The sequence below is a fragment of the Excalfactoria chinensis genome, chromosome 1, assembly GCF_039878825.1.
Source record: "Excalfactoria chinensis isolate bCotChi1 chromosome 1, bCotChi1.hap2, whole genome shotgun sequence".
NCBI lineage: Eukaryota > Metazoa > Chordata > Aves > Galliformes > Phasianidae > Excalfactoria > Excalfactoria chinensis.
Genome location: NC_092825.1, coordinates 33,429,972 through 33,447,403, shown reverse-complemented (window position 1 = coordinate 33,447,403; position 17,432 = coordinate 33,429,972). Strand labels below are relative to the sequence as shown.

The 17,432-nt window shown below is 44.0% G+C and overlaps 1 protein-coding gene across 2 annotated transcripts; it reads right to left on the bottom strand.

Annotated features, from left to right (window-relative positions):
* Nucleotides 1-1,509: 1,509 nt before the first annotated feature.
* Nucleotides 1,510-13,604, bottom strand: MDM2 (MDM2 proto-oncogene). Of its 2 annotated transcripts, none has more exons than XM_072329977.1 (11): nt 13,487-13,597; nt 12,931-13,003; nt 11,534-11,608; nt 11,071-11,204; nt 10,195-10,244; nt 9,116-9,183; nt 8,887-8,980; nt 6,212-6,369; nt 5,194-5,349; nt 3,866-3,943; nt 1,510-2,525 (listed from the first exon to the last, which is right to left on the bottom strand). In XM_072329977.1, the coding sequence occupies exons 2-11, from the start codon at nt 12,997-12,999 to the stop codon at nt 1,956-1,958; spliced, it is 1,452 nt and encodes a 483-aa protein (XP_072186078.1). In that variant the 5' UTR covers nt 13,000-13,003; nt 13,487-13,597; the 3' UTR covers nt 1,510-1,955. The 2 variants fall into 2 exon arrangements, with proteins under 2 accessions (XP_072186078.1, XP_072186069.1); XM_072329968.1 differs by having other exon boundaries at nt 1,752-2,525; nt 6,212-6,372; nt 13,487-13,604.
* Between the last annotated feature and the right edge of the window lie 3,828 nt (nt 13,605-17,432).

Here is a 17,432-nt window from a genome sequence, read left to right as displayed (position 1 = left end):
CAGCAGTTAACGGTGTCTGCAAGCTTCACTGTGCTTCAATTTATCAAATACAACTGCAGGGAAATGAAGAGGAAGCAGCATTAATGGAGGCAGGATCTGCACCTGTAGCAATTCTTTCTTTGAAGAAACATACAAGTGAGTTTCCTGTTTTGTTTAGTTAAAATGAACAATGGTGAAGCTTCAGAGATATCGATGCCTTTTAACAGTAGCTTTCAACATGTAGCTCATCTGTACAAACTCCATCACCAATGTGGGTACTTTGGGAATTTCTTTGCAGTCACTCATTTTACCAAGTTTCTACTGTACATTTTTTTATCTTCCACAAGGAAGCACATAGGAAAATGAAAGGTACTTCCCTGTATTCCTGGTGTTTCCAGTCCTGGTTTCCAGGCATTTATACTAGAAAGTAATTTTAACACCTCAGGTCTTTGTGCTGGCATAGAGGTACAGTTTTGCACTGGCACTGCGAAAGTAAGGAAGCCACTTCCCTGAGGGTCGTGGGATGGTAAAACACAGCACAACTTTTGCATTTACATCTCATCTCCACTCCTGGAGCTCTCCTGACTCTAAGACTATTTGTTGGCCCCTGCAGGACAACTGAACTGTGACTGCCTGTCAAATTAAGGAGCTGAAAACACCCAAATCCCCTTGGAGTCTCGTCATCCCAAGGAACAGATAGAAGCCACTTGTGTGGGAACTCTCCATCTGAAGAACAGGTCAGATGAGAAACCTAACTACGTTTTTAGACACTTTAGCTTACAAAGATATACTCATGTTACCTCCTTTGAATGCATCACAGACCTAAGTCAATTAGCAGACTTCTTCATAAAGAAACTGATACATTTCACAAAGGTTTTGTGGAAGCACAGTGAGGAAATAAGAGCTAAAAGAAGGACGGACGGATCCAACTGCGACAAACTCTTATTTAGCCAAAACCCTGTGCAGCAGGTTTTCAAAATTCTTGTGATACAGAAAAAAAAAAAGAGAATGGCAAAAGTTAGAAAGGCTGCTGAATGTGAAGAACTGTGCAAAGTAAAACAGAAGCTTTTCTCTCTCTGCAGGTGGAGGTGGATTTTTTCTTACTATTTTTACACAAGTGCAGAAAAAAACCCAACCTACAAACATCCCCTATTGTTGCAGATTTGCCTTGCTTCTTAACTAAGTTCTTTTTCCTGTTTACATCATTCACGCTCTGCTAAAATAACGAGGACAGTACAGACCACCACATCCGCACCATGTTTTAAAAGTCTTTCTCAGGATATTTAAGAGGTAACCTAAAACTGGAACTGGTCAGCGACTCCTCACAGCGTCCTCATACAGCCCTGGAGTTCACAAAGTACATTATAAGAACTAAAGACACCGTACCCTCTTCAATTACCCAAATCTTGAACGTTACTTTCCACCACAACTCCCCTGGTTTCCCAACAAGCATCCAAAACATCTCCCTCTCTCAAAAGCATTTAATTTTGGGGGAGTGAGGGAAACAAGGCTTTATTTTGTTCTTTTATTGCCTTACTCAGATGGTTCTGATTCTGCCTGGTGCTTTCACTAGGCAACAGACTGTGGAATGTAATCTTCTTTCTTCTTAACTGACTTTAAATGAACTCTCCAGAACGTCCCTTCTCTGATCATCCCTGAACAGGGACTTGCAATATTTGTACTCAATACTGTAATTGAAACATCACTTATGTACAGTAAAACAGCTGGAAAGTCAAACACTGACCAACAGGAATTGGTTACTTCTACTGAGCGGGGTTTAAAATGTTCCATGTTAAATTACCTAGCAAATATCAGGCTATCCTTAACAATTCCAGTGCGTTTACTTCAGCAATGACTTTTCATACCAAACGTAAAGACACTCAAAATATTCATCTGCAATAAGCATATAAAAATAACTTCTCTCTCTCTTATTTGCTGTACCAGTTTATGAGTTCTTTTTGTTGCTTTCCATCACCCTAGCCAAAATAAGTTAGTACAATCATTTGTATGGGCTGCCTGCACACCGGACAGGGTTTGTTCCTCTTCTTCAGTTTTCTTGCGCATGTAAAACATGACATGAGATGTCCTGTCTTGCCGTGTACTATGCAGCCATTTTTCGGCCTGCTCTGGCATATGACACAGGGCTCTATGCTGCTAACAGGCAGACTGGATTCCATTCCTTCTTCTTTGTCTTTCGTTTCTTTCTTCTCAGGTTCCCTGAAGTCCTCCTGACTGCTGCAAAACACGCTACTAGATGTAGATGGCTGAGAATAATCTTCACTTTCCTGGGATTCAGATATCTGTACTGCTTTATCTTCATTCTCCTCCACAGCTGGTTCTTTATCTTCATTCATTTTCACTTTCTTACAGTCAGGAACATCAAAACCTTTGTCAGATTCCAGGTGGAAAGAACCTTCCAATTTACTCTTCACCAATTTATCACTCTTCTCGTCAGGAAGCCAGTCCTCACGGAGGGCCCAACATCTGTGGCAATGTCGTGGAAGCGGAGGATTCATTTCGCTACATTCAGGGCACTTCCAATAGTCCTTTAGTAAATTAAAGGATGAAACAGCTTTAGCTACTTAAGAATGCTCACTACTGAAATAGTTAGAGATCATTAAGAATTAATTACTGCTAAAAATAATAGTGATTTGGAGCTATCAACAAATTGATATAAGAATTCCACTCAGTGTCAAACTCCGTTTTATGGACCTGGATTAAAATGCCTCATTGTTATAGAACTTGCTATTTTCTTCCTTCTTACAGTAGATTTATGAAACAGAAGTGTAATAATACTGGCTTACTATTTCTTAGCCAAAATTTAAGAAACTTCTTTCTGGCCAAAATGGTCGTTATTCCTATGCATGTCAACAACTGGAAACCAGTGGAGACTAAAGGGATGCTGAGCTGTTGGTGTGCAGAGCGGCCGGATGAGGGCACTCTGACACAGTCGAGCGGCACTCACAGAGGCACCAAACATTGGCAGACATTAAAGAAGAGTAGCATCAATGCATCTCAGAGCTTCCTCCATATCATTAAAAAGATAATAAGCCACCATCTCATTAAAGACACGCTTTGCTTGTAAGGACCAACAGCCTCCTCAGAATCAGTGTGTACAAGTGGAAAAAAAATAAAATGAACTTCTTCTTTGGAACACCTGCAGTGTTTTCTGCTTTACGTTCTGAACAGCATCAGCAACATCAAAAGCTTAAGAGACTAAGCCCTAAAAACTGAGTACAGGGACTCTTCCACACCTAAGCAGTGCTGTGCTTCCAGATGGTGGCTTGCCCTGTGTTTTACAGACAGCAATGTCCCCCAGTCCACAGACCACCTTGAAACAAGCATTTCAGGCAGTTCTTCACAACAGCATTCTTCAAGCCTCAGCTAAAACGAGCAACAAATGAAGATGCTTTTAAATTACAGCATGTATTTTTTTTTTCATGCCTGTATATTTTGCTCCAAAATCCTGAACTTCCTCCCACACTACAGGAACCGTCCCACAAAACTTAACAGAAGCCATCTAATAATTTCACAGTACTGTCCTGCAGACAGGCTTGCATTCACATCTCCGTGCCATGCGTTGGTTCACTGAGGCTGGACAATCAAACTAGACATTATGACTTAAGGAATAGCATTTTCATAATGTATATAACTTAATGCTTTTTTTCCCCCCCCTTTCTTTTGCTTAAGAAGTCAAATCTAGACTCAAAATAATTTCCTCCCCACTAAGTCAATTTCAACTGTGAGTTAGCATTTCTTTTAATGCACCAGGAAACATAGTAAGATACTTTCAAAACATCCGTGTTTTGGATTCATCTACACGCCCCGACCACCTACTGTTATTTCAGACAACCAATGATGCTTTGCCAGTCAAGGTTTTACTCACGGCTAGAGAAATCTCTGGATCTTCATTGAACGAATCAGAATCACTATCTTCATCTTGATATATAGTCAGCTGATAGACCTATTTCAATTAAAAATACAGAAGCACTGATTAACTGATGTTTAGTTGAACACCAAACACCTGGTTTCTAATAGACTACTTTTATTAAAATGTAATAACAAAAAATGATGCGTACACTCCCTATTAACAAGTAACTCCATTAGACCTGATGACTGATTTGGGGATGGGGGAAGAATCTCTCACATTAGGAATGCATTTTGAAGAAAAACATGGAGTTATCCCAGACAGAAAGAACTTCTTCTAGAAAAGTGGTCCTACTCAATGCTGGTGGGGCCACACCTGGAGTACTGTATTCATTCTGGGCTCCCAATACAAGAGAGGCATGGAGCTGGGGCAGATCGTGCCAATGTAAAGGTGGCCCTGGGTGAGGACAGACTCATTAATGTAATAAAAATATCTGAAGGAAAAACAAAGACAACTAAACCAGGTTCTTTTTTTTTCCCTGCCCAGTCACAGACACTAACTGACGCACAGGAGGTGACTGACTGAACACAGACACCCAGAAACGCTATGGAGTCTTCTCAAGCCATGTGGGCAAGCAGCTCTAGATGGCCCTGTCTGAGCAGGAGTATTGGACAGGGTCATCTATAAAGGCTGCTCCCAACCACCAGCATCCTGTAATGGTACTACTGACTGCTCTTGGGGGCAGGGAACACCTCAATCCTTTCTTCCTCCAAAGCAAACCTGTCTTTTCTCTCCACAGCACCAAGAATCATGAGCACGTATGATCCTGTCTGATTCTGTCTTTGGTACTTGCATGATCTTACCATGAGCCAATTCAGCTCTAAAGTAAATGAGAACTAAAACAGAAAAGAACTATTTTCCTGCTTCTCTCCTGACAGTGAAGATATCCTGGTCTCTCAAAGAACAATGACAGTAAATACAGCACTGTCTTCAAGCCTCCTAAAGAAAATCTCTTAAAACTGTATTTAAGCATGCCTCTATGAAACGTACATATTGCCTGAAGCAAATGACTTAAAAGTACTCCTTTGCAAACCATTACTAGGAAAGTTTTCATTCGCTATCAGAAGTGCTGTCCAAAGTTCAGCAGTTCCAAATGAATGCCTCTATAATTAGTTACATAAGAACAGTCTCAACCCCAACTAGTGAGTTGCAATCAAACACGTGGATGCAATTTGTCACATAGCACACCTGAAGAATTACTGTTGCTTCTTGTTGGAATCTCAGCATTTAGTGTTCAAGTAATTTCCTTGGCTCTAAATTTGGCTCTAAAAAAAACCAAAAAGTACCTCATCATCTTCATCTGTAAGCTCCTGTCCTTCTTCATTATGGCTATAGTCTTCTGAATAAATAGATTCAACTTCAAACTCTACACTGAACTGGTCTGAAACAGAACCATGGTCAAACCAATCAGAGTTTTCACTTAACGAGCTGGCATCAAGATCCTGAATGAAAAGAAAGAAAACACATTCAGTCTCAGTAGTCCACATCCATAACTGTTACTGTTAAGATGAGAAGGGGAAAAAAAAAAACAAAAACAACAAACAACAGCAACAATCAATGTAGCAGCTATGGAAGGAATGAGAACAGCTGCTGTTAGATGGAATAGCACTAAGGAGACAAAAGGATTACAGCTGGCTAAACAAAGCTAGATCTGAAAGCTTCCTGTTGCCTCTGGAATAGAAGAGGCAGACTACCTATGGCCACCCTGGAACCCGCTGCTATTCCACAAAGGCTCTCCTAACAAACGTAAGGACACACGCTGTCTTTTGGCATGCTCATTAAACTCTCTATTTTTCCATCAACAACATAAAGCATTAGCGTACAGTCTGAGCTCAGTAATTCAGAATACAGCATATGACTAAGATTACTGCCAGCTTAGGCCTTCAGTAGCAAAGCTGTAGTGAAATTACAGACTGAAACACAGAATGACCTGGGTTGGAAGGGACCTCAAGGATCATGATGTTCCAAACCCCTGCTTGGCAGGGACCCCCCTGCCAGCAATTTAAATTACCAGCGACCTACAGCTATGAAGAATTACAGACCATCAGAGGCTACTTTTCTTCTTTGATCACTTTAAGAAATACTTATTTTAAAACAAAGCTATCTGATATTTTTCCCACACTGTGCCAAATGTCAGCATTTGCCTGGTTTTCATGAATATCCCTCCCTACTTCTCTTTCCTCAGACTCAGTTCTCAGATGACACGAATTAATTACAAAAACTATGTTTAAAGATGGATATTTGCACTTGTGGTAACTGCAAACTGTACCATCAAAAGCCAAAACACACCATGATTTGACTTACCGGAATGGAGACAGAATCTGTGGAATCACTGCTATTGCTTCTGTCACGGCACAGCCCGCTGACTACACACCACGAGAGACTTTCATCAAAGGTCAACGAGATGCTGTCCGACTTATGACGTTTTCTTCTGTCATTGTGCACATCATCTGAAGAATTTTCTTCTGGGCACATTCAAGAATCTTTATTACTCCAAAACATCGATGCAATGTGCAGGCTTTTTTTTTTAATATATATTTTTTTTTAAACAGCAGCTTAAAATACAATTTACGTAAAGTAGAAATTCCAGAAAAATAGTACTATCCAGAACTACATGAAGGCACCAGAAATTAACTTAAGACAACACAGTAACAACATGAAAGGTGAAACATTCCTGAAACCAGCAACTCAGGGGCTGGCTTTTTCTACTTGTGCCACCAGTATAGCTTTTACGTGGCAGCCTCCACATGTAAGAAACAAAATGATGGCACGCTTGGAAGCACTTTTACCCCTTTTCCACACATGCCACTCATAATAAGCCTCTATTAACTTTAAGCAATGCAGTTAGGACTTTAATTGTACTAACCCCGTCTACAGTCAGAGGACAGAAAGAGGCTTACAGGAGGTTTACAAGGCCACCCCAGAATTTGGAGGGAGATGAGTAACTTGCTCCCAGATCAAATGTGTGCAGAGGACCTCATGTTAGGCCAGATTCAGGTTCAAGAAGTTTCGGACACCTCAAGAAATCTGACAGTATCAGCACTAAGTGCAGTTGTATTTACTCTGAATTTTCCTAATATATCATTATACAAATGAGTTGGACAACACACGAACGAGAAAATCTTCAAGGCTAACATACCACATAAAAATTGAAGCATGAAAATACTTTAAACTGTACTTATTAAATACACTCAGCCTGAAAGCCAAAAAGCAGTGCTTTTTTTTTTTTTTCACATATATCATGTTTTGATACATCAATCTACTGCAGCATAAGCGGTAGGGAGACAGCATCTATGGGGCAGTAAGTCAAAATTCAGCTCCACTGACTTTTAGAATGTTTGATAAGAAAATCTTCAAGAAAGCATTACAAAGTCAGTCTATGTACACAGTGGAGTGACAATTCCCCAAGAGGTCTGACAACTTGGTTCAGCAGACCTCAGTAAGAACATGCTGTCCCCTACAGGCACCCTCTGCACATCCCCTCTATTGCCCAACTTCAGCTTGGCCCTTTGAAACACACGAGAAATCCACAAGTGTCCAAGTCTTGAATCTTTCATTGTAAAAGAAAAGAGAACAAAACACTTGTACATACTTTGAGACTTCTCTCACTTTCCCTTGGTCCTTCTTGGCTCAGCCCCTTTTCTTTTTCCGCCCTGAGAGCCCCACCAAATTTGGTGCCCCCAGGCCCAAGGGTTGCTCCTCTCCATCGTTGTCCTCATTTAGTTGCCATGGCTCCATGCTGTACTGATACTGTACCACCACAAGTTTGCTATACACTATATAAGCGGCTCCAAAGGAGCCGCTACCATCACAATTTAACAATAACAGTGGTTTAAAAGGAAGATTTCCTATAAATTAGAAAAAAAGTGTATATAAAAACACTATATTAAAAGAACTTTTAAGGTTGTAACAAGCTAATAAATGGATGCAAAGGCAAGAGTTAATAATCAAACCTACAATAAGTAAGCACAACACAGGACCTTACGTGCTCTGGGTTATGCCTAAATATTACAGGTGATGACGATTAACTGTGACTTTCCATCCCTTTATCAGATTTTGTTGCAACATTAAAATGTTCTTTTAATTTAGTGCAAACCGCTTATCAAAGCAGCACAGTTCTTGGACTGACTAATGAGACAGAAGTCTGTGCTGAACACACACACAAAGAAAACAACACTTCACAAAACCTGAGAGACTTTAAAATGTTCCCAAGCAAATGAAGAAAAAAACCACCTGTGCAATGACAGGTTATCACTGCCCAGTTAGTTCAAGTGTCAACTCATGATGTAATAAAAGTGACGAAATAAAGCCGTGCAAGGAATCTGAAAGGACAGTACTGAAGTTCAACTGTACAGAACACCTCCATGGAGCGATTTAAAGTTACACAAGATTTCGCTGACCAATTTGTTGTTTACTAACTATCAGGAGAAACACTCCATAGTTTGCAGATATATTGTGACTATTAATTAACCACAACAAAGAAGAGCTGGAGACAAATATAATGCTTAAGTGGGCAGACTCTTATGAAATGCTTAAGGAATTGTCAGATACCTAAATACATCCAGCTGCACTACCAACTGATATCCAATGAGAATGGCTTTTAGAGCAAAGAAAATGTAAAGTGTTGTGGCTCTTCACAGAGGGACCTGGAATGCATTTGACTGCATCAGTAGAAACAGAAGCGTTCCCATTACAAAGACAGCACAACCAACTAAGGCCTGCTGATGTGAATCATATGGGTAGATCCACAAAACAAATTATTGTTAGCTCACTAACACCTCTAGTAACCCAAACTGTAATGTGACACCGGAGCAGTACAAGGAATTGTGTATCTCTTCCAGACTGAACACTCTGGTTCAGATAAGCAGAGAAACACAGGGTTTGTTAGCATCTCTCAAGGCCATTAAGGCAACAAGATGAGCTTGTTTGTTCGAAGCGATCATGACACTGAAAGCTCTGCATCATGAATCTGCACATACCAGATTCGCTGTGTGTTCTCCTCCTAGAAGATGTCGTTGGCTGGGAAGTCACACTTGATGAAGTCTGCTTCTCTTCTAATTCCGGTAGGGATTCCTGATTAACAGAACAAGCCCACACATGAATATGAGGTGAGGGCCAGAATTACTGTAACTGCATCCAAACAAGAAACAACATAGAAATGAAACTAAATTTACATCTTACAACATAAAAGATAGTATTAAAAATTACCTTTAGAACATTTTCTTTTTCAAGCTGAAATTTGGCGTCATCCTGAGGTGGATCAGCAAGCGTAGAATCTGAAAACAAAGCAGTAACAAAACTCAGTGCTACTTTACTAATTCCTTCCAATGAATGTTGTACCTCAGCTGTGATTCGACACATGAAAGGATATATGTACAAAACACTTTTACATTCCTATGAAGTGTATTTTACTAGCTATCACCTCACATGAACACTGAATTAAATGACATTCTATAGAAGAAAAATAGACTGCAGTTAATTATGTATCTTTATTACCAGGCAGACCATGAATTAATCAATTACCTTCAAAGAAGTATCTGAATTTAAGTTTGCTATCATAACAATAAGGACTAAAACTGACAGTCCTTAAGAAGACAGATCCAGCAGCTGAATGCACACCTTTAGAAAAATTAAAACCACTTAATGCTGCAATATGGATTTAGAAGCCCATTCACAAAACAGCTTCCACTATTTAACTTCTGCTACACTTCTTACATTAGCCAGAAATTACAGTTAACCTACTTTATGCTGCAGAAAAGGTATCTATTTCTTAAGTATGGGGCTTTATTTTTGTTGTTCCTTCCCCCCCCCCCCCCCAACCAAAGAGATCTCAGTGTTGACACCATTATCTTCTAGTTCAGTTCTAAATGTACGTCACCTCATTTTGGAAATGAAAACTGAACATTAACAGAACAGAAAGCGTGTGCTTCACTGACTTCACTGTTGGCATAAGCTCACAAAGCCCATTTCTGGAACTAAAGCCTTCAACACCAACACAGTTCTGACCACAAAAAAAAAACAAACCAAGCAGCTTCTCAATCGAGTCCTGTTTGTGCTTCAACTGGTTCAAATCCCACATTATCCAAATGCAGTTTAGAGCCTCCCCAACCCCCCAGAAGAAATACTGTTTGCTTCAATTTGCCTTCATCTGTGAGCACTGCAGTCACCAGCAGCTAATTATGGAGAGGCAGATGCTATCTGAGCAGCAGATGAAAGATGCATTAACATGAGTTACATTTTCTCTTCTACTACTTCCCAAAACAGAAGGCTGTTTCGGATTAGCTTACCTTGTTGATTGACTGCTATCAGATTTCTGGAAATCATGGAATATATTCTCCTTAGATAGGGATAAAGAAAGATGAAGCATGTTAGTTACTTTAGAGTTCATGTATACATTCCACACTTCGCTGGAAAGTTCTTCAATTTTTTTCAACTGTGATAATTGGAGACTGCCCAGAAAAGCAAGGCCATTCCCACGGCAAACATAGGAAGCTGTTATTCTGAAGTGCTGAAGCACTCTCAGTATTGTTTCACCCAAAGGAAAAGGAAGAGATTTTATCCATCTCAGTAGAGTCAAAAGAGCATTAGCTTCTAAATGCGCTCAGTCAGAGAACAGAAAAGTCACAACCCTTTTGACAAAGAGCCCCTAACGAATCAGTATTTGTTTTCAACAAGAGGAATTCTGAATCAGTGTTTTTAGGATGGGACTTCTGATGGTCTGTAGAGTCTCAGAAGACAAGCAATTTGCTCAAAATAAATGCTAAAATACTGTAGCAAGGCATTATTAGTGGCCAGGTGAACGCACTGTGATTACATGCTACTGTTCTCTGCTAGAACCTATGTTGCTTCTTACATAAATCAGGTCAGGAGTCTGGTCTTAAATGCTTCTGCAATCCCTTTGCAGTTGTTACATTACAGAAGAGAGTTTTCTTTCACCTTGGGATGGTCTGTCTGAAGCTACTGCAACACTTGTGAATGTGTGGAAAGTTTGGGATTTCTTGATTATAGACACAAAGGTTAGTTCAGAGAAAAGAAGATTACATCAGGTAACAAATTATGAAGAGCTTACCATTTTTCAAGCTACAGAAAATAAATACAAGGCCGTACAGATTGCGTTCTCCATTATTTCACAACCAGATTCTCAGAAAGGAATTCCATTTTACCTGTGTTCTTTTACTGAAAAGCTTGTTACTCCAAATAAATCCCCAAGAAGATCATTTGCACAGTGCACAATATGTTGCTCTTTTTCATCGTATAATTGTTTAGACATAATATATTGTCCAAGATAGAATATTACCTGTAAAACAAACCACAGACATTATTACGTACAGAGGTTTTTCTTTCCGAAGATCAAATACAAGAAAACATTAAATTGTTATTTGCTCCTCCCACTCCCTCAGAGCTACAATTTTCACCTATTGTCCCCTGTGAACTCTGTTATTCTACAGACAGGCAGAAGCCTTTGTAGATGTTGAGAAATTTGGTAAACACTGCCTACCAAGTGAGCAGGAAAACTCAAGCCAACAACACCTTGTTTCAACATCATTTGTTGCAACCCCATCACCCAAAACAGAAAAAACAATCTCCCTGTATTTACTGTCACCTGCCTTTATTAAAAGTTCTCACCTCCTTCATAGTAAACGTGTCTTTTTCTGCACCAGCTGACTTCAACAGCTTCAACAACAGTGGCTTTGGTTTAACCTGCGTGGAGATGAAAACAGAACAATAGCATACAGCAATTATTCACTCAGCTCTACAAATATACACAGATTGGTTTCCTTCTACATTAACCTGATATAAAAGACACATTGGGTGCATGACAACCTATCCAAGATTTTGGCTTCACAAAGTCAAACTTAAGACCTTTATGACTGTGAAGTCCAGAGTGCAAGCGACAAAGCAAAGCTTGGGTTCCTGTGACACTGTATGAGGCTATGGTTTCACCCGCGGCAGCCAGCTCTGCCCCTGAATCTTGTCGCTTGGGACAGGCACAGCTCGTCCTGACCACTGTAGTATTTCAGTCACTCCTACGCCCACAGTATCCTCCCACATGCTGCACCAGCACTTCTCTCCACAGCCAATCTGTGAACAGTTCCCGGGGCAAAGGGAGAAAACACTCCCAAGTGATTCTCCTCCCACCCCCCTCTCCCCTCTGGCTGATCCCATTCATTGCACTGTCCTGCAAACAGCTGTGCCAGCACAATGCAGGGGATGGGAATAAGCCGCAGGGGAGCCACAACTGCAACCAAGGTGCCTGCATGACAACTGCTGGAGGTTCCTCGGTGCAGTAACAGCACCGCCACTTTAACAACAGCACAAATCTGTATCCAGGCTAATTTTAGTTATCCTAAAATATTCCCCGAATAAAATACGAGACAACAAAAAACTCTTTAGAGGAGGAAGGGAAACTTCCCTATATTCCATTTCAAATATTTGCTACAATTAACATCAAGCATTAATTAGCGCATTAGCAACAGATCAGTTGCAAGAATCACGCACAGAAAAGCCTGCGGACAACACCGTGTGCCTATTCACTCCCTTTCTGAAAGTTTCAGCGCCTCGGAGCACGCAGGACACGGCAGCTTCATAGAGAAAGCACACGCTAACTCATAGGGCGAGGAGAGAAAGCGTGGGAGCGTAAACACCTCTGGATGCATATAAAGAGCCTCCTACGAAAGCAGAGAAGCCCACCACGTGGAGAGCGCACAGCCGGCATCTCCGACTAACGCTTCCTTGCGAAGCCCAACCTAATCGAAAGCGAAAACGCCGATTTTTAAACCCTCAGCTGTGCCGCGCTGGCTTTCCCACACCCTGCACGGCTCCCATCTTCCAGAGTTCATCACTCGTCTTAAACCTCTTCACCAGGAAATTCGCGTTCAGCTCTCCCAATCCTCACAAGCGAGCAGGCTGCCCGACACAGGGCTCCGGGAAACAGCGCCCGGCCCCCCCACGCGGGAGGTTCGGCTCCGCTCCGTTCTCACACCGACGGGCCCGAAAGGCGCCACCCGGCCACGAGCACTCACCAGAGCCTCCTGCTCCGAGGCGCTGACAGGAGAGCCGTCCGTCAGGGAGCTCATCTCGGTATTGCACATCTGCCTGCAGTGGATGGGAGAACAGGCGTCGCGTCACGTTACGTCACGTCACGCAGCCCCCGGAACGCCGCCACCCCCCGCGCCGCTCGCACAGCGCCGTGCCGTGGGCTCGGGACAGCCGGGCCATGCGGACCGGGCCGCCCTTATATAGCGCTGCCAGGAGGCAAGTCGGGGCTTGGCTCCGACCGCCGCGGCCTGACATGTCCGAACATGACCCGGCGCGGCGCTGCCGAGTCACCGCGGGGCGTTGGAGAGGCGCTGACTCACGGCGCGGCGTAGCGGAAGGCCGCCCCGTCCCCGCGCCCCCCACCATCCGCCGGCCCCATCTCCGACGCCGGCGAGCGGAAGCCGCGCCGCTCGCCTCAGCCGCGCGCGAGCGCTCGCCGCTCTCCGGCCTTCCCTCCCCACCCCCGCTCCTCCACGCCCCGGGGCGGCCACCCGAGCGCCCTCTCGGCTCCTGCCGCTAGCCAGCCGAGCCCTCACGCACCGCCAGCCGCGCTCGCTTCACCGCCCGGCCCGGAGGAACGCGGGCCTTAAGAGGCCGCAGCGAGGTCCGCGCCCCACGCCGCCATCTTGGCCGCGCCGCCCCCCCTCAAGCGCCCTCTAACGGCCGCGGGGCAACGGCCGCGTCGCGCGCAGCCCTCAGGCGGCCCCTCAGGCGGAGCGGGGCTGTCGGGGCGCCGGGGGTACCGAGCGGGGGGACGCAGCGGTGAGAGACGGGCTGCCGTGCAGCGCTTCGCTGTGTCGTCTTCTTTCCGTCTTAATAAGAGCAGAGGAGCCTGCTAACAGCCCCACTACGTTCAGTCGTGCCGTGCCTGCCTGAAACGCAACTGTGCCTTTGCGTAATGGTTTGATTAGCAGTGCTCATTTTGGCTTTATTATTATTATTTTTTAACTGATATTTAGGAAACTAGGAGGAAATACTACTTCCCTAGTAATCCCTAGTTTCTGTCCCCTCTCCCTATGCAGTTTTGTGCCATCTGCTGAGTGAAGGCATTACTGGGTCAGGCGCTCAGTTGCCTCGCTTCAATCAGGACTGATTGGTTTTCAGCCTTTTCTCATTCTCAGGTGTATTTGCCCACGGTGACACTTCCTAATTATTTTTGAAGGGTGGAAAGGCTTGTCCAGGAACAGGAGTGCTGCAAATGGTGTGTGAAGATAGGCAGCACCACAGCAGCTCCCTAAGGCTGCTTTCCCATGACAACTAACTTGTTCCGACAAGTAGTGAGTAACTGCCTGGACTTGTCCGCTGGCCAAACAGATTTCCAGCAACAACAGCACCTCCAAAAAATTCCAGCCTTGGTTTACATCGAGGTATTTGTGTGATGAAGGATTTTCAGGGCAAGCTTGCTGTCCTTGCAGAGTGTAAAGCTCAAGGCCTAGTGAGGGACAACTGAGAAGCTGCACCAGGTCTGTTAAAGGTGCTTGTCTGTTTGCTCTGTCCCTGTTAGTAGGGAGCATCAAGGCAAAGAGTTGTTTGAAGTGCAATGTCCTGCCATCGGCAAAGTTAGCTATCTGATTGCTTCTACACAGCACACAACTCACTCAGATCCTTGCTGCATTCCTGGCTTGGTCATCAGTAGAAAATGACTTCTACATAAAAATGTGAAAGGATCAAAGTGAATGGCTACAGTGCTGAATGCTCCATCTTGTCCTTATGTGGCAGGCTCTATTAACAGCTAAGAGGGGGTGAGGAAGCAGTTTCTTTCTACAATTGTTATCTGGCTTCAAGGTCGACCTTACCTCTTTTCTGAGACAGACTAATCTCGAGGAAGGCTTAAGAAGGAAAAATACGCTGTTTATGCTTTGCTAGAGAGATACGGGGTGTTTTCTGACTTGTAATGCTGCACCACTTCTGTCCCATTTGTCACTAATACAGCAGATGCTGTTTCACCAACATGCACAATCATTTTCTTCCACCTGATAGTTCTGGATAAGCATAACTGAAGGTTTTATGAAAGGTGAGTAATAAGCCTGCATGGTTGTGAGAACTGACTTGCCCACTATTTCAAGGTCCTATAAAGAAAAGGAGACATCACTACAATAAGACCCCCCAACTGCCACAGGTTTTCAATCTCTAATGTTCCAGATAGTATCTGGAGCAGCTGTAGCCCATTCCCCTTAATTGAAGATACCCACCTCACATCACTGTTAGCTAACAAACTATGGCATCTGTATCAATATAGATTCAGGTTCTAACTATAGATGTTTCATCATGTAATGCTTGTAAGCTAAATCATCTTTTTCTGAGATGGATCTGGTTTATCTATAAGCACCTTTCCTGGAGGAAAAACAGGTTGCTGTGCTGCAGGGATGCCCAGCTCATAAGAACAAACGAGCCATAACAAACTTCAGTTTCAGATTTTCATTCCTCATCCCAACTGATTTCTTTTTCCAACGTGTCCCGCTGACTCTCTCCTCATCTTCTACCTAGACAACACTCAGCACGTGCCTGAGATGGCCTGGCATTCCCATGAGATGGTCAGAGGCAGAGGTGGCCAGGCTTCTTCAGTTCTGCTCTGTAACCCATTTGCTGCTGCTTGGCTATCTGCTGGGCTTACCTCTTGTGCCATCCATCAACTGCTCCTGGGCCAAGACAAAGAGAATTCTGGAGCTTCTGCTGATGGGTCCTTTCTTAAGCCTTAGCATCTCTGTTAGTGTGGTCTGACTGTCAGGCACAGCAAGGTGAAAGGACAGAGGAAAAAGGACGCTGAGATGTAGCTGAGGCCTGCATGGTGCATGCTGCAAGGCTCACTGCGGGGCTGCCTGCCACAGCCACGACCCAGCATGCCACTCCATGGGTCAATGCACTGCTATGTAAATATCGGAGAAAGAATTCTGTGGTTTTCTTCCTTGATGTTCCTGTTCTCTTGTGTAAGAAAAAGCACACATAGGAAAGAAATATGGCTTAAAGAACTCATCCTAACACTTGCTAAGCCAAGACCTGTGCCAGCAGGGAGGTCGGTCAGTACCATCAGAAACTTTGTGCTATAAATGACATCCAAATTTTGTTTACATGAAAAGGAGATGCAGCCTTCTGTGGGGTAATTCTGAACACAGTGATGCAAAGTGGAAATCAAGGGGAAGACTCAGCAGCTGGGAGAACAGAAATAGCACATTCAGTACTCTGGCAGCTGTTAAGCAGAGAAGGCTACGCTGTATTTTGCTGTTAAATGGGAGCTGCGCCAGTAAAATCTTCTACATTTTGAATACTGTAGCCTTACTTGAGGGGGACTGGCAAAGGCAGTGCTGAGCAGAAGGTTTTTCTGACAGCTGCTGTCACTCCCTGCAACCAGGCACTGCGGCTCTTGTGAGCACTAAAAGCGAGCAGCCCCCAAAACACCTGGGGCCGAACCAAGGCCAACATCAGAAGGCAGCAGGTTTTGGTTTTGCTTTTGTTTACTTGCAATACGCATTCCTTCATACTTGTGGGAAACGCTGGTAGTGTTTGGCTGGCTGCCCAAATCTGATCCTTGTTTGGTAGCAGCTCAATCAGCCCGAAGCAAAACTAACCAATAATGTATGCCGTCAAAAACTGGCACAATTAGAAACCCATTATCTGGAACTTCTGCTTAGCGATGCCCAATGTCTAACTTGGAATGAAACTTTTCGTTCTATTATTTTTCTGTCTCTTGTTTTCTGCTCAGTCCTGACTTTTGAAAGGAGCTCGTGGAGTGATTCTGGAGAACAGAAAAGGAGCAGCCTCAGGAAGGAGCTCTGTCTCCCAGCAGCTTTGGTGACGGCTATCACTGAGTGAGGAAACCCAATTTTTCTCCCACTCTTTAACCTGGGGTGAAGTACGTGGCTGGGTTGTGACCAGATCCTGCTCTCCCAAACTGTTGCTGTTAAAATAGAGCAATGCAGCGACCTCTCCCTCTGCGGGACTTGTTTGCTTGTAATTAGATCAGAGAAAGCCCCGTTTAAGCAGATTAGGATGGCACCAGTTGAGTTTAGAAGTGTTTCGGTGCCCCGTGGTCATTCTGGTGGCAGTCTGTTCAGGGAGTCGCCCAGAAGGGTGCATGTGGGCCTCGTGTGAAAGATGGATGCTTTCAGGAGCTCCCCAGGGACCCCACAGTGCATCCACAGTCTGAAACGTGGTCAGGGGAAGCCTCGCTCCAGGAGAGGCTGCAAACACAGCGAGCAGAGCAAGCGCCTTCTGCTCGACGTGCTGCGCACGGGCAGAGCCACGTATCCAGACAGAACTACGGCTGGAGATGAGGTCAGGCTGGCAGCGCTGTTGGAGTCAGTCTGCAGTTTGGGTCGGAGCCAGGGGAGGGGGGAAGGTAACAAATGGATCCTAACTACCTCGCCGTGATTCCTACTGCTCGTTACTAACAACAGAGACCCGCAGGGCGTTACATTACATGACACAAGCAGCTCCTTAACCCGGCCCTGCCCTGTGATCTGGCCGGAGATCTCCTACCATTGTCCCA